The sequence below is a fragment of the Psammomys obesus genome, unplaced genomic scaffold (assembly GCF_907164565.1).
Source record: "Psammomys obesus unplaced genomic scaffold, mPsaObe1.curated_primary_1811, whole genome shotgun sequence".
NCBI lineage: Eukaryota > Metazoa > Chordata > Mammalia > Rodentia > Muridae > Psammomys > Psammomys obesus.
In genome coordinates, this window is record NW_026591816.1 from 970495 (window position 1) to 992548 (window position 22054).

Here is a 22054-nt window from a genome sequence, read left to right on the forward strand (position 1 = left end):
TTGGGAGGGGGTCTCTCTGACGGAAGATACCCTCCGGGGATCTTTCAGTCTCAGCCTTTAGTTGAAAAGTCGTAAGAATAAAAACTGACTTTCTCAGTAAAGACAACATTTTGCTCTGTGCCTATAGTCTCAGCATGTCTGAGTTTCTGCTTGGAGCCGGAGGCTCTACAGATTTTGGACTTGTCAGTCAAATAAGGACATGGATCAAATCTTTAAAATAAACCTGCTAAGGGAGAAAGCAGGCAGACATGGTACACATGTGTAATCTGCCCATCTGGGGGAGGGGCTAAGGCATAAGGAATATAAGTATTAAGCGAACCTGGGCTATAATATCTCAAAATAAATGTGATACATATTTTCAGATAAGTATATATATATGTAGCTAGAATGTATTTTAGTCAGTAATTTGTTGTTTTAACAAAATACTCAGGATAAACAGTTTGTAAGGAGGGGGAGTTTATTCTTGCTCATGGTGTCAGGATGTAGTCAGCTGGTCCCTTTGGCCTGTGGTAAAGCAGAGCATCATGGTGGGAAGCCCAGGAGAGGGTCAGGCTGCTAAGCCCATGGTGGCTTGGGTGCTTTGGGAAGGACTAGAGTTCCAATACTTGCTTCAAGGGCACCACCTCCCAGGACCTTATTTCCATTTGACAGCCCACGTGCTCAGTTTCCATCACCTCCAAACAGCATGAACACGTGAGCTTTGGGGAGGGGACATTTCACATCCAACCCCAGACTAAAAATCAAATTATTGTATTATCTATACTAGCTATATTATACCCTCCTGGATATACAAGAGAATAAATGTCACCACGTAACTGAGCTTCTTGCACACTCATGTTTATTGCAGCATCAAGTACAATAGCCAAGTGATGGACTCTGCCCAGGAGCCAGCCAGTAGATGAATAAATGGATAAAATATATGTATTTGTGTACAGTGAAATATTAGTCATCCACCAAGAATGCTGTTTACAGAAAAATGTGTGGAACCTGAGGTCATCGTGTTAAATGAAATGAGCCAGGCTCAAAACAACATATATGGCATGTTTGCTCTTTTATGATGAGCCTAAGTAGGTGACAGTATGAAAACAGACAAGTTTATTAAGAAAGAGTAAAATACTATCAGGTGGAGGGATTTTTAAAAAGCCAATTACGAAGTTGTTTCTTAGAGGAATTTAAAAATAATCAGTTTTGGTTTGCTATATTATGACTCTTTGTGGCTTATGCTGATTGAAGGGCAAACGATTTAAGATAGGATTTAATCAAAAGTGATGTTGTGACACTACTTGTTACGTGGAAAAAACAAGAGGCCACTGAGCACAGGAGGCTGTGAATGGGTCTGGAGGGCTGGTGGTTAAGAGCGCTTGAAAAGCAGTGGCCAGCACTCAAGTTTGAGATCCCTTGTATACACCTTAAACTCTCCAAGGGCGGTTCAGGAGAGGATCAGTAGCTTCCAGTTTAGCCAAGGGAATCGTCAGCTGAAAAGCGAGAGGACACCCGACGCCCTCTTCCGTCCTCCACGAGCACTCGCGCACACACCAGGTTTGTTTCAGAGAAAAAGTCTGGGCCGAGATGGGACTACTGTCGCAATCCGTACTTGGTAGGTGCTGCCGGATCCGTTAACTCGGTTCCCAGGAGTTGGGGCCGGCCTTTTGGCCAATCAGGAACGCCGTTACTCCTCGGAGCTAGCCAATGAGGAGCACGGACAGTGGGGGGTGCCGCTCTTGCCGCCATATTTGAGTTCCGGGTAGCCGGAGCGGCGAGAGTTGGGCTGGCGCTTGCCGAGTTTCTGTTCGGCTCGCGGAGGACGCCCGGATGCACCAGAAGCAGGAAATGGTGAGCGTGCCCGGGCCCCTTGGAGTCGCGGGGCGGCGGGGACGTGCGGCGGCTTCGCTGCGCTTGTGGCGCCGGCCCCGACGTCCTCTCGCCGCGGTGCAGCGGGTCTGAGGCGGAGGCTGGCGGTGGCGCCCTCCTCCCCGGGCGTTTGAATTGTGTGCTCTGCGGCACCGGCGTCCAGGCCAATTCTGCCCTTTCCCCCTGAAGCCGCTTCATTCCCAGCCCCTAGTCCTCCCAGGGAGAGGCTGCGCCGCGAACCTGCACCCCCGCAGACGTGTCGCTCTGCGGATGCCGAGTCCCGACTGCGGCGAGGACACGTGGGTGGTGTGCACTGTTTTGCACTTCTACATTTTCCATGTTCCCTGCTTTGGTTTTACTCTGATCACGCTGGAACCTCTTTTGTTGTTTGGTTTGTTTGTTTTCCTCCTCTAACCATCAACTTTTTAAAAAAGACTAGGGCTCGAACCTCAGGTCTCAAGCTGGGCGAACGTTATCTCCATCTCTCGTCCTGGGTTTGTTTTATGCGAATACAGCTGGGTTTGTTAGCTGTGACTAGCGCTGGGAGGGCAAGTTCCCTAACTTTGAGAAAGGAGAGAAATTTAAATTTACTTTAGAGTTTATTTTGTTTATACTGATCAGTTAAGCTGATCATTTTTGAGACAAAGTAAGAGATTTTGGAAAGCTTTTCCAGCCTTGAGAGGGGTGGAAAAACCCAGGGAGGAGAGGGATTATGCGATTCTTTTTTCTTTTTTATACAGGGTTTCACTACAGTGCTGGGTGGTCTGGATCTGGCTTTGTAGACCAAGCTAGGCTGGAACGAGATGCTCCAGTGCTGGGATTACAGGTTATTAGCCCCTCCCTGGCACTGTATATAATTTTATTTCTGTTGTTTAGCTAGCTCTAGGCTACTTCTTCAAGTGTGGAGTGAGCGAGAGGGATTTCTTGAATCCCATTGGAGGTGGAGACAGGCCTATCTAAGAGTTCATGGCCAGCCAGGACTACACAGTGAGACCCTGTTTCATATAATCAAAACAAACAAGTAACAAAAGCCAACCAGAACTCTTACCAGAATTATAGTCCTTGGGAAAAAAATAATAATATATTCAGTTCCTTTCTGTTGCCTTTAGGTAGTTGTTAGTCTTTCTGGATAGTGTAAATTCTTTGTTGTTATTTTTTAGATGAAAAACATTTTATGTATGTGTATAAATATGTTTGCGTCAGTGTATGCTGCCTGTGTGTGGGCACCTGCTGAGGCCAGACGAAGGTATGGGTCCCCTGGAACTGGAGGCACAGCCAGTTGTCAGTAGCTCTTGTGGATGCTGGGAACTGAAGTTGGGACCCCTGGAAGGACATGTGCCCTTAACTGCAAAGCCCTCTCTCCAACTCTGGACAGTGTGGTTTCTGACCATTGAGGAAATCTGGCTTGGTTAGTCTGGGCAAGAAAACCACTTTTGTTTTCTACCTGCTAGAGAAAATATTTTGAAAGTTGATTTTAGTGTTTAGAGTGTTTTTGGTTTTCCAGTTAAATTCTGATGTAGCCTACACTCTCCTGGAACTTCTGGTCTTCCTGCCTTCACCTCCCAAGTGCTGCGACTACAGGAGTGTACCAACCAACTAGCTGTTAGGCAACGGTTGGAACCTAGGGCTTTGTAGATACTAGGCAAGCCCTCTACTGAATGAGCTGCTTCCTCAGCCTTGCAGCACCATCTTAAGAGTTGGCCTTTTTCTCAGTTTCTGACAGGGAGATCCTAAAATATGAGCAGACAGGAGGCAGCTGTGTGGGGAGTTACTACTCACAGGATTACTAAAGGCCAAGCCAGTCACCAGCTCTCATTAACTGTCCCTCAGCTTGAGCTCATCTATGGGTTTGAATGTGAAATATCCCCCCATGGCTTCATGTGCTTGCTCATTTAGTTTCCAGAAAGTAGTGCTGTTTGCTAGGCTCTGGACCCTGTGGGAAGCAGAGCTAGTAGGGAAGAGAACAAACGGTCAGAGTAGCCAGGCTGTGACGTTCTGTAGCACGGCCTCAGGTTGTATGGCCTGGGCTTCTGTCCTCCCCTGCTTCCTGACGAAGACGTAGTGAGCCCCATCACAAGCTGGTACTGTCATGCTTTGCCCTTGATGAAGCCTACATCTCTCTCTCTTTTTTTTTTTTTTTTTTTTAATGTGAGCCAAAAGAAATTCTTTTTAAAAAATAAAATTATTTTATTTACTATATGCCACAGTGCCCTTGTGGGGATTAAACAATTTGCAGGAGTCAGTTCTGTGCTTCTACAGCATGGGATTCTGGGATCAGATTCAGATCATTAGCCTTGTGTTAAAGTATCTTTACCCACTGAACCATCTTGTTAGCTCTCTTCTTTAAGTGCTTTTGCCAGCTGTTTTGTTACAATGATGAGAAGAGTAATAAAACTGGTATTGAACAATGTTCGGTTACCATAATAAACTTGACCATGTGGTTCTTAGGCTTTGGAGCTGGTTTGTTGGAGGAATGTTTTGTGTTTTTTTTTTTCCCTCTAGTGCTGTGTAAACAAATGACTAGTCTCCCAAGATGGAGTACCAACCACCGACCAAAGAAATGATTCCACTTGGAATCATTTAGTAAATTAGTTTACAAAGGTTACTTACAGGAGGATGGGAAATTGCTTACCAACAAGAGTATGGATAACTCAGCAGCAGCAAAAACAGCAAAAAGCCTATCCTAGTCTGGAAATGACTCATGAAATCTATATTCCTGTAGCTTCCTGCAAAACATTCAGAAAATTACTGGTTGGAGAGTCTCAGCTTGCCAATAATTGTTTCTGCTTATGGGATGTCTTTGGGGAGGAGTATTAATGATCTTGTAAGTTTTAGGAGCTTCCTGAAATGTGTAAGCTTCTCTCTTCTCTGCTGGAGACATTGTTTTAAATAGGAAATAGCTGTCCAACAAACATGGAAGAATTTGATACTGGTTAGCGGAGCCCTAAAATGCTTGCTTCCAGTGGGAGTTTAGGATGCTAGAATGCCAAGGAAAATGGGGACACTAAGAGACCGAGTTCATAAGGTTTCAGAGGGGGAACAAGGCCTCTATTAGAATGTGTGCTCATGGCTATTCATGTGTCTGGTTAAAAAAAATGTAGCTATATTTCTGTGATAAATTGAGTGGGAGCTGAATTTAAAGCATAAGCCAATTTGTGTAGTGAAGGAAATTTGAAGACAGGATATTATTTGGGTTGCCATTTTCTACTCTTAGTTATATATTGGGTCAAGGCGGTGCTGTCTTTTTGGACTGGGTATGCTTCCTTTCTGTTGTATGTAGCAGTTTGAACAGCATTGGCGTTAGGTGTTTTTTAAAGCTTTTGTAGAACTGGGCAGTGACTCTGCAGTATTGGACATGTCTTTCAGGCATGTATTGTAGCTGCTTCAGTCTCGCTGCTTGTCGATGTGTTTCATTGTTATTTTCTTGATATGTCATTTGTGCTTGAGAAGTTGTTCTTCTCTTGTGTTTCTATATGATTGGAGAATATAAAGGAAGTACTCATTGGCGTACAATAAAAACGTTTCCATACCCAAATTTATGATCTCACTTAGAATACCAAGTCCTATTCAGAAAATAATTTACTTTGATTTTTTGAAAAAAAGAATACAAATACTTAATGTATTTTAGTTATTTTCATATGCCACATAATTCATTTCTTTTTCTTCTAAAGCCTTTCGTCCTAACAGATCCACCTGTTTGTTTATGACCTGCTGAATTTAGTTAGGATTGCTTGAATGAACATGGGTGGATTTTTATATTTTGTTTTTGAGATAGGGTCTCATGTAGCTCTAATTGATCTGGAACTTGAGAGTTCTGCCTGCCCTTGCCTCCACATTCTGGGATTAAAGACGTGTGCCACCAGCTGTTGGTGTGTTTTAACTGCAGCGTCGGCAACTATAGCATTGAACAAAACAATTTCTTTCTAAGCAACCTTACCAGCCAGCATCTCCGCAGAAAGGGTGGACCCTCAAGGCCCCTCCCCCATGGAATGTCTTGTGCAAGTAGCCACAGCCTCTGTGAATTCAGGAGTACAATGCCAAAAGGCATTTCACATTTCTCCTTGATGTCCCATTTAGGCCTAAACACTCAACATTCATTTGTTCTCAGCGCTGTGACCAGTTGAATGGTCTCTGCATTAACTGTTAGCTACTGCAAATAAATACATGTTTCCTCACTAAGACTGAAAGCAGTACATATCTGTGGATATGTTTATAAATAGAGAACAGTTTTGCCAGCGTGTTGCTTTAGAAAAGCAACAGGAGCTGGTTCCCCCTTAGGGTCTGTAACCTCCCTGGCAGTGGACATCTGATAGGTTTAGAATACCAAGCATGTATCCCCTCTCCCCCAACCACTGGGGAGAATCCCTTAAATCCAACCAGAAAGCAGTTGGTTTCCTTTTATCTTCATTAGATTCTAGTGCTGTTATAAAACAACATTACCAAAAGCAACATGGGGAGGAATTTTTTTTTTTTTTTTTAATACGTTCAGTCAGTCATTGAAGGAAGTTAGGGCAAGAACCTGGAGGCAGGAAAGGAAACAGAGGCCATAGAGGAATGCTTGTTCTCTGTGACACAACCTGCTTACTTGCTTGTCTTTCTTTCCTTCCTTCCTTCCTTCCTTCCTTCCTTCCTTCCTTCCTTCCTTCCTTCCTTCCTTCCTTCCTTCCTGTTTATTTACTTTGCATGCCAAGGGTGCCCCCTCCCACTTCTCTTCCCAGTCCTCTCTTTCCTTCTTTTCCCCTTCCCCTCTCCCTTTCCTCCCAGAAAAGAGAAGCCCCCCCCCACCCCATATCAACCCTCCCCAGCATGTCAAGTCACATCTGGACTGATGAACCTGCTTTCTTATATCTTCACGATACCAGCCTAGGGTAGCACCTCCTGCAGTGAGTTGGGCTGTCCCACATCCATCATCAGTGAAGAACAGGCAACACAGGGTTCCCCGCAGGCCAGTCACAGTCCCACCTGATTGTAGCTTTTGTCACGTTGATATCAAACTGGGCAGCACAGCTCGGGACCCTTCATGCTGCTGGTGCACTTTTGTGGCACATGTCGCCTGGCAGGTCGGTGTTATAGCTTACCGGGTTTGCCGCCGGTCACATCATTGACAGACTTTCTTCCTCAGCATAGAGGAAGCTTCCAGCTAGTTCAGCTTCAGGGTTTTGCTGTTGTTGTTTCTCCTGTGTCTTGATTTTTTAGTCTCGTTTCTTACACTGCTTCCCCACTCATAGCCATCTCATACAACCGCCTAGCTGGATTTCAGTGAATGAAATGATAAATTATGATGTATATGTTTATTAAATCGTGTATGTAAACGTTAGATCTTGTGATCTGTGTATATATCTGTATACAGATACACACATATAAATACTATGGTAAATTGTACTATAAAGAAGAAAGGTACTGGGGGCTGAGGAGATGGCTAAAGGTTAAGAGCACTTACTGCACTTCTAGAGGACTCACATTTGCCCTGCACCTCACCACCTGTAACATCAGCTCGGGGGTGGGGGGTGCACTCAGTATGCTAACACATAAGTACATTTTAAAAGGAATCTCTCCAGGGCTGGAGCGATGGCTCAGACGTTAAGAGCACTGCCTGCTCTTCCAGAGGTCCTGAGTTCAATTCCCAGCACCCACACGGTGGCGCCCAGCCATCTGTAGTGAGCCCTTGTGTACTCTTCTGGCCTGCAGGTGCATGTGCAGGCAGAGCATTGTGTACATAATAAATAAAATCTTTTAAAAAAGAAATATATCATGTTATTTTTAGTAAAATGTTTTGAACTCCAGCCCATCTTTATAACTAAGCCAGAGAGAGGAAGGACAAATAGAAGAATGCTTGTGGGAATAAAAGGGGCAAGACAGGCAGTGACTATTTGAAGAATAAAGCATAAAGTAAACTATCATGCATCTGTATATCTCCTATGTTTTCTCACTGTTCTTTCTGTTAATGTATCTGGCTTATTCTAGGAGCCTGTGACCTTTGAGGATGTGGCTGTGAACTTCACTCTAGGAGAATGGACTATGTTGGATTCCAGTCAAAAGAAGCTCTACAGAGATGTAATGAAGGAGACCTTTATGAACCTGATCTCCATAGGTAAAAACAAAACCACTAAGATTCCTTTACTTTAATCACAGCAGTTTCTTGCTCATCTGTGTAGTTGCATGGTTTTAAAAAGTGAAAGAATGGTGTTGTCCAGTGTCACATGCTTGGTCATATAACAGAAAAGTATAATTTTGAATAAGCTTTAAATAATTTCTTTGGGTTTGCTTTTAGGGAAAACAGAAGAAGAAGATGATGTTCAAGAAGAGTACCAAAATTCCAAGGGAAACCTGAGGTAAATTACCCTCAGAAAAAGATTTGCATCAAGTATTTGGTAGTGATAGGAAATCTGAGGACTTGAACTTGAGCACTTAGAACTATTAAAAGATCCTAGCCATATAAAGTTGTATGACATTTCCTAAGATTCATTATATAACTTCCCTTTATGCACCAAATTTCAAAATATTACTCAAGTCACACTTAGGCTTGAACATAAGGTATGTGTGAAGTCATGAGCCAACACCCACCCTGAGGTACTTCTTTTGACTAACCATAAAACTATAGTATTATTCTTTTTATTTTTTTGCAGGACACTGGTGGTTGAGAGACTCTGTAAATATGATTATGGTAGTCAGTACGGGAAAACCCACCAACAGAGTCCACAGCACATTGTGAATGAAAAAATGTCTCCTGCAATAACGGAGTGTGGAAGAGACATCATTGCTCATTTACCCTCAGGTACGCACATCAAACAGCAACCTGGAGAGAAGCCATTCCAGTATCAGGGACATATGGAGAAGGCGTTTAAACATAAGAAATGGAAGGATTTTACTTATTCTGAGTTGCTTCAGATGCATAAAAGCCCTCCTCTGAGACAGAAACCCTATGAATATCAGCAATCTGACGAAGCCTCTAGGAGTTTCACTTCCGATCACGATTATGAGGGAACTTACACTGAAGAGAAATCTTATGTTTGTAAACAATGTGGGAAAGCGTGGAGTGATTCCTGTAGCCTCCTCTGGCATGAAAGAAGTCATATTCAAGAGAAACGTCACACCTGTAAGCAGTGTGGAAAAGCATTTAGTCGTCCGTCACAGCTTCACAAACATGAAAGAATTCACACCGGTGAGAAACCTTACGTGTGTGCACATTGTGGAAAAGCCTTCATCGATCGCAGAACCTGTTACAATCATGAAAGAACTCACACTGGAGTAAAGCCCTATGCTTGTAAACAGTGTGGGAAGGCATTTCTTCGTTCCTGCCAGCTTCTCATCCATGAGAGAATTCACACTGGAGAGAGACCCTTTGTATGTAAGCATTGCGGAAAAGCTTTCACCTACTCCAGTGCCTGTTACTATCATGAACGAATTCACACTGGAGAGAAGCCCTGTGTGTGTAAGCAGTGTGGGAAGGCCTTTAAATGTTCCGCATACCTTCACATACATGAAAGATCTCACAGTGGAGAAAAACCCTATGTATGTAAGCATTGTGGAAAAGCCTTTGCTTATGCCACTGGATGTCACAAGCATGAAAGAATTCACACTGGAGAGAAACCATATATGTGTGTGCAGTGTGGGAAACTCTTCACTTTCCCCAGATCCCTTCACATACATGAAAGATCTCACAGTGGAGAAAAGCCCTATGTTTGTAAGCAGTGTGGGAAATCTTTCACTCAGGGAACTTCTTTGCGAAGGCATGAACGAATTCACACTGGAGAAAAACCTTACGTATGTAAGCAATGTGGGAAAGCTTTCATCCAACGTGATGATTGTTACAGTCATGAGCGAACTCACACAGGAGAGAAACCATACATGTGTGTTCAATGTGGGAAAACGTTCACTTTTTCCAAATCCCTTCAGATACATGAAAAAAATCACACTGGAGAGAAACCCTATATATGTAAGCAGTGTGGGAAAGCATTTACCTGTTCCACATACCTTCTCAGACATGAAAGAACTCACAGTGAAAAAAAACTCAGTGGATAATGTTTCTACCAGTGTAAATCATAGGAATGTCTGACGTCAACTTTTATTTTGAGGTATGAAAGAAGAAAAAGGAGAGACACTCGAAGATTATGAGAACAACAGATGTATAATTTTGGTCCTCGTATGCAGATTTCCCTCAGACGACTTTGTGTATCAGGTGTGCTGGTGCGTGCCTTTCATTCCAGCAGTGAGAAACTAAGGGCTAGGCAGTTACAGTATTTAATGAAGCCTGTGCTGTTTCCTGGGTTTGAACACAGCTTGGGAGGTTTACAAACCAATTCCAACTAAATGAAATTGTCTGTAAATATAAGAAAGGTGTCTTTTTACCAATAAGATAGAATTTATGAAGTGATCTCATGTGGTTGAGTCCTGTAAAAGAATTGTGAAGATATTGAAAGTTAACTTGTATGGAATATTTCTGAAAATAAACCATGTGAAAGAGATACAGTTAGTTCTTAGTATTTTTTAACGTGATTATTTAAATTATGTATGTTCTGTTTTGCTGAGTTTATACTGGTAGTGTGCTTTATAACAATATATCAAAGGAACTTAGCAAAAAAACAAAAGCATTAGTCTAATTCTCAGTACTGCCTGTATATTTGCATAATTTTCCCTTATTACATGAAATTAGTAATACTAATTTGGAAAAATTAGGCCACAGTGAATTCCTGTGAGCAAAGTTGGCTGGCATAATCTGCCCATGGGTCAGTAAACATCAGCTTTAATAGAAATGTTGTGCTTAGACTTCCCTAAGCCAGGCCCAGTGCACGGCTTAGTACCATTTGGGACAATCATTCTGCCCTATCCTGGGATCAATTTCATTTATCAATTGAACAAACATTCTTAACCTGAATGAGCAATGTAGTGTGTGTGTGTGTGTGTGTGTGTGTGTGTGTGTGTGTGTGTGTACGGGTATATTGCCTTCATGTGCGCCATGTTTGTTCAGTGCTTGTGGAGTCCAGAGAGCATGTTGGATTCCCCGGGAACTGGGGTTGCAGATGCTTGTGAGCTGTCATATAGGTGCAAAGACTCTCAACCCTCGTTCTCTGGAAGAGCAGCCGGGGCTTTTGACTGCTGAGCCATCTCTCCAGCCCCAAGCAAAGTTATTTTCAAATGTAATGTTGTGCCTTTACGGAGTAAGTGCTGGAAGTTGAACCTATGAAATGTGCTTGGAATAAAACAAGTCAATCTAATAACTGCAGAAGTGTTATTTTTAATAAATGGTCTATTCTAATATAACACATCTTAACTTTTCATCATTATTTTACTTTTTAAAATATGGCTGGCAAATAACTTTGGTGTGATTTTGCCCGTCTGTGATCCCTGCTGCTTTATGTAGAATGCTGAAGCGGGAGAATAGCTTATGCCATGATTAAAGACCAACAAGACTCGAAAACAGCATCAACAGGAAATTATAGTATAAAGAAACGGTTTGCACTGAGTAATATAAGTCTAAGGTTGGTAATGCACTTATATACAGACATCTATAAATATATAAACACATACAGATATACAGACATATCTATAAACAGATACTCTTTGTCATCGTTCATGTGAGTGGAAACACCTAAGCCCATTCATGTCAATTGCTTATAGTCTCTTTATCTCCTAAATGACTAGTAATGACAAATATGTTTACATTTTCCCATGTAAGGCTTAAAGGACGGAAACAGCACCACTGTTTCAATAAAGGTTAGGTTTTTCAGAAAACATGCATTTTATGGACTGGAGAGATAGCTTAGCAGGGGGCCAGAGTTGAGTTCCCAACTCTTTATCAGTCCACTCACAACTACATATAACTCCAGCTTTACACATTTGGCACCCCCTTCTGACCTCCTTGGGCATCTACATTAGTTGCACATACCCAGACACATACTCTAAAATGTCTAATATACATATTAAATACATATCTCTATAGTAGGTATTAAAGCATGCATTAGATTGTAGTTTTCAAGTATCCTGTACATGCCGTGTGGTAGATGAGGAAAACTCAGAAGTAAGCAGGCAAAACTGATTTTTTTGCTCTATGTTGTTACAAGGAGACTAATTGTTGCTGTGCTGCTGTTGAAAACTTGGTGAGAAAGTTGAGGGTGGTGAGTCCACACTGGGCAAATTTAGGAGATGAAAATGAAGCTATTGTTGAAAGTCAGCCCCGGTCCCCCTCTTTGGTTTATTTTCAAGACAGGGTTTCTCTGTGTAGCTCTGGAACTCATCTGTAGACCAGGCTGGCCTTGAGGTCAGATCATCTGCCTGCCTCTGCCTTCTGAGTGCTGGGATAACAGGTGTGCACCACCATTGCCTGGGTGAAAGTCAGCGTTAGAACATTTCTCCAATGTGGTTGACCTTGGCTTTGATACCCATTACTGTCAAACAAGTAAAAGATCAAAATATAGGTTAATGATTTATTCAACAAATAAGCTTCATTTTCACTTCATTTATCTTTTATCAAATATCTCTTATGAAAGGATAAGTAGATTTCAAAAAGGCAATGACAAATGATAACATGAAATATTTCATTTCTGGGAGGCTACTCAGAATTCTGCAGGCTTTTTGAAGCTTTATTATAATAAGTATAATACATTTGGTGAAGTAATTACTAAAAACTGGATCCAAGAAAGATTTGGCTCCCACGAGTAATCATTCTTTGAGATTGGTTTGAGGAAGGAGCTTCATTTTGGCCATTTAGTCCATTTAGCTTCATTTAGTCCATCCTTTGAGAATTCTTAATTTTAATTTGCCCATTGTATTGGGTTTCTTTATTTCCTCCTTTTTCTTTTGGTCTTTGTATATTTTACATACTAATTGTGTCATCACACGGTTAGCAGACATTTTCCTATTCTGTAGGCTATTTTTTTCACTCAGGTGTCCCTTGCTATGCTGCAGCTTTTTAAATTCCGGTCCTACCTGTCAATACTTGCCATTATTTACTGAATGCTGCAAGGACTCCAAATGTCCTTGCCTATGCTTATCTTGAAATGTTTTCTTTGCCCCCCCCCAAGCTGTTAAGAGTTTCAGGTTTTATATTAAAGGGTTTGATCCATTTAGAAATAATTGTTTAGCACAGAGAGGTTCTAATTTCATTCATTTTAAATGTGGATATCCAGTTAGGGGGCATTAGCTTCTCAGGTCCACTGTCCACTGTGTATTTACAGCGTCTTTGCCAAAGATTAGGTGGCTCTAGCCGCACAGGTTTCTATGGGTCCTGTCTTGCATGGAGACACACTTCTGTTTGTGACGTTTGTCACTGGCTCAGTGGTAAAACAGGAAATCAGGTGTGGAAACACCAGGAACATTGTTCTTTTTGCTCAGAACTGCTTGTTAACCATGTTATTTTATGCTTCCACATACACTTCAGGATTTTTGTTTTGTTTTCTGTGTAAAGAATGTTAATGAAGTTCATGCATATTGCATGGAACGAAAAAGTTTGCTTTTGGAATTACAGCCAGCTTTAATTATGCCAATCCATAACATGGGAGGTCTTTCCTTTTTGAAGTGTTGTCTTTAATTTGTTTGTCTTTACTGTTACACTTTACAGAATAACTGCCTCTCGTGTCCTTGTTTATGTGTATTCCATGAACTTTTGTTTGCTTTTCTGCATATATCTATTTTGAATGCAATTGCTTTTCTGATTTCTTTCATAGTGTGCTTGCTGTTAGAACGTCAGAAAGCCTCTGATTTTGTGTATGTGTTTATGTATGTATGTGTGTTTGTATATAGTGTTGTGTGAATGTGGGTGCGCATGTGGAGGTCAGTGAACAAATTTTAGGCGTTGTTCCTTGCCCTTTTGAGACACTGTCTCTTAAACATACCAGCTAGCTCTTGAACTTTGCTAGAGTCTTCTGTCTCTGTGTCATTTTCCAAAGTTACAAAAGGATTATAGACTCTTGAACTGTTATGCATTTATGGGGGTTCTGAGTCCTGGGATAATGAAACTCGGGTCATCTGGCTTTTACTGCAAGTGCTTTTATCCACAGAGTCATTTTCCCAGCCGTGCTTTTGATTTTTGTATTTTGCTTTTATATTCTAGGATGCAGAATTTTCTTTCTAAATCATTAACTTTTCTGATGCAATCTTCAGGGTCTCTTTTATTTGTTTGATTGATTGATTGTTTTTCAAGGCAGTGTGTAGGCATAAAGTTATTGTGTAACTCAAATGCTGATTTCTGTATCCCCCATATCTGGTTGTAGTCCTTGTTCTGAGAATCTGCTGTCTCAATGTTGTGTAAACCCTGCTCCCCAATTTCTCCCTGATATGCCAATAAAGCAGCTTACAGCCAATCGTTGAGCAGGGGAGAGAATACGGCTGGACTTCTTGCGAGCCAGTGGAGAAGTTAGAGGAGGAAGTAGGGGATTCAGCCACAGGAGATTTCCAAGAGAGACCAGAGAGAGAGCTGAGCAGAAAAGGTACAAAGTGCAAGTATCTCTGGATGTATGCTGGGAGGAAGACAAATTAGCTATTAGTTATTGTATTGTGAACTACTAAACAGATGTAAGCCTCTCAATTACTTGTGTTGTAGCCGGCTTAACAGAGAAACTGAGGGAAAAAAAGTTACATAAAAATAACTTTAACAAAGGGTTTCTGGCTGTCCTGGAACTTGCTCTGTACATGAGGCTGGCCTTGAGCTCACAGAGCTCCACCTGCCTCTGCCTCCTGAGTGCACCACCACTACCCAGCACAGTCGCCAGAGTTTTTCATTTAATATTATGTACAATTTAGGATATATTGACTTTTTCTTATTGTATTCATTTTGTTTCTTTCTCTTTTATTATTGGTCTCCCCAAGATGTCTTGCACTATGTTGAATTAATAGTGGAGAAAATGGACACCTTTGTCTTTTTCTTGACTTTAATGAAAATTCTGATTTTTTTTCTGATTTACTATAACGTTTGCTAATTGTTCTAATTATTTGCTAGTTGCTGCTTTTATTATATGAGAGATGTTCTACTTCTATTTTCTTTTCAATTTTAATCATGAAAAGATACTGGATTTTGGTAACCTTTTTCTGAAAGGAAAAAAGGAAAAACCTCTGCTTTCAATGATGTGATCTTATGATTTCTATATTTTATGCGATGTACTGCATTTTACTTATGAATGTTGAACATATATTCCTGGCATAAAGCTAACCTGATTGTGAATGATGGTTTTTGTTTGGCTGAATTATGTTTTCAGGTATCTTAAAGTTTTTGTATTTGCCTATAATTTGTATTTTGTATAATTTGTATTTTGTATTTGCCTATAATTTGCCTATAATATTTTGTATTTGCCTATAATTGTCTTTAAAAATATCAGCATTACTGTGTGTATATGTGTGTTCATTTGTATTATATGTTTCTGGGTGGACATGCATGACAAAGTACACTGTGGTGGCCACAGCTGATTCTCTTCTTCTTCCTTTATGTGGGCTCTGAATATTGAACTCAGGTCATCAGGCTTGTATAGCAAGTGCCTTTCCCTGCTGAACCATCTCGCTGGCTCCACTAGCTACTTTCTGTTAGAGTATGGAAGACATTTGGCTTTTCCTGTTTCTGTTGAGATATTCCTGGTATTAAAGACTGTGTCTTTATAAGTAACTTGATTTTCTCTTGAAACTTTCCATTATTAGTATTTTCCATACTAATGTTTTAAATATAATATGGTATGTGTAGGTTTTCCTTCATTTCAGATTTTATTCTAAATATTTTCTGAGTCAGACGAGTCATCTCTCCCTATATTTAGGAAATTTTCTGCCACAGTTTTATTGAATATATTACTTTTACCATTGCTTAAAGTTCTCCTATCGTCATGCTTCATAATTGTAATCTCTTTTGAGTGGGGACTGATTTTACGTGTTGTTTTCTTCACCAGTGTCTGAGGGTTTTCATTCATGTTTGTCTTCCAAAGTTGATACTACCTTCTTGAGCTGTATTATTTTTGTAGGTTTAAAATTTTTCCATAATTAGATTTGTTTATTTATTTGTGTTTATATATGGGTGTGATGAACATGTGGAAGTCAGTGAAATAAGATCTTTCCCTTTACCGTGTTGGTTCTAGGGTTCAAACTCACCTCATCAGGCCTAGTTAGGGATAAGTGCCTTTATACCCTGACTCCCTTGGTAGCCTGTGGCTTTTTACTGAGTTTTTGACTTAGCAACCTCTTCATTTATAAGATTTCAGTTTGATGTTCATAGTTTTTCTACAGCTATTGAATCTCTCATGTGTTATATGTAATTCCCAATTTTATTAGGATATGTTTCATTTTTTTATTCAGAATTTTATTTTTATCTATCTATCATTAGGCCTGGCTGCCCTGGAACTTGCTTTGTAAACCAGGCTGAGCTCAGAGATCCTCCTGCATCTGCTGCTGGGATTAAAGGCCTGCGTCACCATGTCAGGCTACTGTTAGGCATTCTTATTGTTGTCTTTTGGAATTCTTTGATTTCATCTGATTCACTCTCACTGAGATGCAGGGTCTCAGATTTGGAATTGTTCCGGGGGCTGGGGGGTCATTGTACCATCATCCCTTGTGTCTGTGCTTTGGGATTTCCCCATCTCAGGTTATCCGGTTGTTTGAATTATCCCACTGCCCTCACAACTGTCTTCTTTCTGGTGAAATTTTACAATTTTCAAAGGTTTATGGTAGGTTGGGTTTTGCTCATCCATGGACCGGGGTGTAGGTTAGTAGGTAAATACCGAGTCCATGTGCTAATGCCTTGAATTATGATCCTTAGTGCCACTTAGGGTTACTAAGGCTATAGAAAGTTATAGTTGAGAAATAATGGGTGTGAAGGAAGGAGGGAGAAAGTGAGACAGGAATAAGAGGGAGAGTATATGGTTTGTGTATAAGAAGAATAGTAGAAAGCATGTCGCTGAATGGTCATACAAACATACCAATGCTTAAAACTTAATTGAAAAATACTAAAATAAATGAAGACTGGTAAGAGATTTATGCAAGACTAAAGATTAAAAAAATCAATTCTAAGGCAGGCTTGATGGTACATGTCTTTAATCTCAGCCCTGGGAGGAAGGGGTAGGCAGGTCTCTGAATTTAAGGCCAGCCACGCCCACATGGTTTCAGGCTAGCCAAAGCTACTGTGTCTCAGAAAATCTAAACAAACAAGTATAACCAAAGTACAATTGGTTAAAATATATGTTTTATATATAAATCCTCCCTCCTTATTCCAGTTTCATGTGGAAATCCGTCATGGTGAGAGAAATGCTGTTCAGTGTTCCAGCTCAAACCTTTAGAACCAGTTTGTAGGTATGCAGTGTCTTATTGGAATTGAAACAATTTTTCCTTTGGATTGACCTTCTGTCTCCACTGTTCAGAGCTCAGCATTGTAATTCTAAGTTCCCACTGTGCCCAGGTAGTACACGACTCTCCGGGAGAGCCCTTTAGGCAGTTAGCTCCAGGTGTATTTGCCACACTTAAGCTTTTTTGTCCTGAACATACCCTGATCCCAAATATGTTCGTGAACTGCTTGGTTTCACCTCCAGGCCGCTTGTCGCTCCCTATCTAACTTCCTATGGTGCCATTGTCAGGAGGTGGGGAGAGCAATTACCTGGTAATTCTCACTGATCACGAAGAACAGCACTGGGAGACAGTCTGCTTCAGGCTCCAACGTCACCCAGTCACCTCTGTCTTCACAGCCTTCCCTGTTCCTGTGTCTCACAGTCTCACACAGGCACAGAGTGTGTTCAGGCCTCAGTGGCTGCTTGGTCTCCTGTTAGGTGATCCTGCGGCCCATGATTTTCATTTTGAAAAACAGTCCTGAGGTTAGTTTCTGTTCAGTACAGCCCAAATTGCATGGTGCATTCACTTGTGTCTTCTTTACAGACATTCAAATTATTGAATTTACATTCAGCTTTTCTTTCATTGGAGTAGGGCCTGTTGCTTATTCCTCTGATTATTTTCTTTCACTGAATTGCAATGGTGCAGCTTCTAATTCTCCATCTTACACAGAAGTCTTCAGCATCTCTCCATTATCACAATCTCAATGGGCCTTGATTGTGGGCTGTCCTACATTTTCCTGTATGTGCTTAAGCACTGTTCATGCTTATGTGATTAAATTTGTATCACCTGCCTCATTCAAGACGTTATACCACAATGTGTAATTAGGAATTGAAATATATAATTAGAAATATGGTAACTTGAAACTATGATGCTTCACCACACAGTCTTCAGTATTCTAGTTACAATGTTTAAACTGTACACTTCCATCTTATATTAATCACACTTTAAGTTCTTTTCATTTTATCACGAAAAGTAACAGGTTTTCTTATAATGTTTTCAGTTATTGTGACAGTTTCAGACATTGTGTTAAGACCTTTGACCCATTGAGGTTTGATGTGTGTGTGTGTGTATGTGCAAGGTGTGGGGCAAAGGTCTATAGTCAAAATTCCTTTTTTTTTTTTTTTTTTCTTCGAGATGGGGTTCCTCTGTGTAGCCTTGGCTGTTCTGGACTGGATAGACCAAGCTGGTTTCAAACTCACTGAGATCCACCTGCCTCTGCCACCCCAAGTACTAGGATTACAGGTGTTCGCTTAGAGTCATATTTTTATTTGTGAATATTGTTTTTTAAAGGTTTCATTTGTTTATATAATGTTTGAGCGTTCTGCCTGCATGTGCACCTGAACGCCAGAAGAAGGCACCAGATCACATTACAGATGGTTGTGAGCCACCATGTGGTTGCTGGGAATTGAACTCAGGACCTCTGGAAGGGCAGACAGTACTCTTACCCACTGAACCATCTCTCCAGCCCCATATTCGTGAATATTGTTAACAAAAGTTGCTAGAAAGAAGCTGGACCTTCCACCAGACCTTCTGCAAGGCAGATCAGCTGTGAAGAGTTCACTGGTTATAGAGAGTTGAGAATGCTACTAAGCCAGCATTAAGTTATCTTGGGTCCTCTTTGGCTCTCATAATAGTAATTTATTGTCCTCCTACTCTAACTGGCATCTTTGTGATCATTAGAAAAATCATGCGGAATGTGCAAACAGCACTGATTTCTAACCAACCAAGAAGCTAATAATGTTAGACAATTGTGAGGCACAAGTTCCTCCACTCTGTTAGCATACCTACCTAGTATTCCCACCCACGTATTGAAAAGCGCTTCAATGTGTGTGACTTTCTTTGTTTTTTGTCTATAAAAACTTCAAGAAACTCCCTTCATGTTAGAATGTGGACTTTGGTATGACCTAAATCTGTGCTGCCATGCTGTGGTCACTCACATTTGGCTCCAGAGTAAATTATTTCTTATCCTCTTTGAGATTAGAGTTGGTTTTTGTTAACGTTTTTATGAGACTCTGTGTAGTCCTGGCTGTCTCAGACACAACTGGCTCTGTAGATTATGCTGGGCTTCAAGTCACAGAGATCCTCCTGCCTCTGCCTCCCAAGGGCTGGAATTAAGTGCATCACCACTGCTGGGGTAGTCATTTTCCCAGATGCTTTGCGTTTGATGAGTAGTTTTTGCATCTTTGTCTAAAATATGGTGGCTATAGTTTCATGTTATTATGTTTGGGTCTTCTGCTGCATTGATCCACATACCTGTTTTATCCACCGTGCTGTTTTATTATGGTGACTTTCTAATATACCTTAAAAGCAGCTATGGTGATACTTCCTACACTATGCTTTGTCTTAAGGTTGCTTTTGCTATCTTTTGTGCTTCCAAATGATTTTTAAGATGGTTTTCAATTCCTGTGAAGAATCGCATCGGAGTTTTGATGTGAATGGCATTGAATCTAGATTTCCTTAAGGTAAGGAGCAGTTATCAGGGTAAACATCTGTCTGGGGAGTCATATATTATCGCCAGATGACATCACCACCAAACTTTGCCGTAGGTTATTTTAGGTTTTGTTCAGATAAGCTTCCGTGGCTCTGTCCCCCACTCCGCCCCCACGCCATGGCCAACTGCCACCTCGGCCGCCCCCAGAAGTCCACGCTTCTTTCACAGGAAAGCCCGAGTGCTGTCAGCTTCTAAATGGATGAAACTCTGCGTCTTGGGTTCTGCTTTCCTCGGGAACAACTGGAACACGTGGAGTGAGGTCTGTGCAACGAGACGTCCGACGTCACCTGGGATGTGGAAAACGGCTTTCCCCCGTGCACGGTGTTACAGTATCTCTTTAATGAGGTAGTCGGAACCAGACGGCAGCAGAACCTCAGGGTTCAGAAGCCGAGGTAACAGCGGAGGTGTGGGCAAATGCCCATGCCAAATGGTGACTGCTAGAATGCAGGTTCCGGGGCTGATAGAAGCCTGGCAGAGGCTTGCGGTGTGGAGAGGTCGGAGCTGACCGGGAAGAGCTGGGCAGGTGCCTCATGGTGGCCGGACACGGTCCTCGAACTGGAATGAACTGAGCAGCTGTCTCAGATTAAGGTGTGTCTGCTATGCCTGCGGCCGGCAGTCAAGCCTAGAGGTCCAACAGCGAACCCTTCAGGGAGGAGGGGATCCCTTCTTTCCCCCAGAATAAATGACGATCTTTGATAAAAATAGATGGTGTGTTTTATTTCCTGAACAGGGACATTATAAACCTGAGGCAGTGGGAAGGGGCTTGGGGATGAAGGTGTTTGATTGGCTGGTGTGAGCTGCTGGCGACAGTCTAATTACAGGGGGAAGGGTAAGAGGTTACAGCTTGTGTGAGCGACCACCCACCCTTGGGGGCTTTGTCACAAGCTCCTGAGGCAGGCATGGAAAACAAAGAGCTTCGTTCCACAACTTCCATCTTTAGGATGAGATTTTAAGTCTCAAATTTGAGAGTTTCAGGGTTTGATCACTAGGCATCTCTGTCCCATGCCAATTCCTCTGAAAGCACAGTCCACGAACTCCCTCTTAAAAATTCCACAGATATTCCCATAAACTTTGAATGTTAAACTCTGTTTCGCATTTGAGCTAGTGACATTTGAACCATTAATGAACAAGCGTCAAGACTGAGTACCTGCGCTTCAGATCTAGTTTAAGAATATGCAACTGTAGGCCAGCGATTCACTTTTGTAGTCCGTAAGTCAGCAATTTGTTAAATGATGATTGAGCAGCATCAACCATGCTGATGTCTTATTGCTTTACTAAATGGTTCCACACTAGCACCATCCAGGTCTGTAAAGGTCTAATGTTGTGAAGAATGAAGACCATGAAACTAAACCAACATTTTGAGAGTAGAGCGTCATGTCAAATTATGAAATGACTAACTCCTTTGATGGGCGACCCTTCCATTTGCATATGTATGTTGGATATTTTAGGCATCACTGGCCTTTGAAGGAGTGTTCTTTAGTTATGGTATGACAGTGTAGGTTTTGTTGGATCCTCCCAAAAGGACCTCTATAGAGACGTGAGGGTTTTTTTGGAATTAAGTCTCATTAGGTAAAAATGGCATGATTCATAGTCAGTCAGAGAAAAATAATTTATTGCTCATTGGTGTTATTGTATGGTTTAGAGCAAGGAAAGGAAATATTTGCGTGACTATGCCACACATGAGAATATTGTGCCAGTGACACAGTAAACAGTTGTTCATTTTTTGTAAAATTTAATAATTCATAATGAAATTTGTGGGTCTACATTTTAGGAAAAACACAGGATGATGAAAATATTGAAGGTGACCACAAGAATCTCTGGAGAAATCTAAGGTAAACTGCATTTAAATGAGAGTGAAGTTCACAGTGAACCTTCGATCAATCAGTATCCCACATACTGCCCAATATATAATTGGAAATTTTAAATGAGCAAACATTGAAGAGATGGAGTAACATGAAACCACAAGGAATTAGACCCAAGGGCTCTAATTTCTTAACTTCCTGCAGTAAAAAAAAGAAGAAAGAAAAAGAAACACCTTGAAGTGACTAGGATGGTGGCTCAGTAGTTCTCAGCAGTGCTGCTCTTGAAGAGGACCTGAGTTCTGTTTCCAGCACACATGCTGTGGCTTACAGCAGTCTGTAGCTCAGTCCCTGGGGCTCCAAGGCTCTCTTCTGGCATCCCTGAGTAACATGAAGACAAAACACTTATATACCTAAAACAAAACTTAAAATGACCTTTGAGATATATCAAACAAGCCATGGGGTATGGCTACAAGAACCAGTTCAGTAAAAATGGATTTTGATGTTAGAACTCATCTTCAAGATATCTTGTTGTTAATATGTAAGTATTCATAAATATACCAAGGTAGCATTTCCTAGCATTTCTCATTGGAGCAGCATTTTGCATGTGCAATGTCAGATA

The 22054-nt window shown here is 41.3% G+C and overlaps 2 protein-coding genes and 1 long non-coding RNA gene across 3 annotated transcripts in view; 2 read left to right on the plus strand and 1 right to left on the minus strand.

The window, feature by feature from the left end:
* LOC129680363 (zinc finger protein 709-like) overlaps positions 1 to 22054 on the minus strand; it is a gene marked incomplete in the record, with an annotated part of 180929 nt that overhangs the window by 117727 nt on the left and 41148 nt on the right.
* The window catches only part of LOC129680373 (zinc finger protein 14-like), a 45128-nt gene continuing 24800 nt past the window's right edge, over positions 1727 to 22054 (plus strand). The window contains exons 1-4 of the mRNA XM_055611993.1: positions 1727 to 1833; positions 7816 to 7942; positions 8123 to 8183; positions 8478 to 9872. Coding sequence (XP_055467968.1) covers positions 1813 to 1833; positions 7816 to 7942; positions 8123 to 8183; positions 8478 to 9872 — 1604 coding nt within the window. The 5' untranslated portion in view covers positions 1727 to 1812. The remainder of the gene's footprint in view (positions 1834 to 7815; positions 7943 to 8122; positions 8184 to 8477; positions 9873 to 22054) is intronic.
* Positions 13771 to 20337, plus strand: LOC129680369 (uncharacterized). The gene is made up of 2 exons (XR_008720680.1): positions 13771 to 14276; positions 19802 to 20337. It is a non-coding gene; the product is annotated as an uncharacterized LOC129680369 (long non-coding RNA).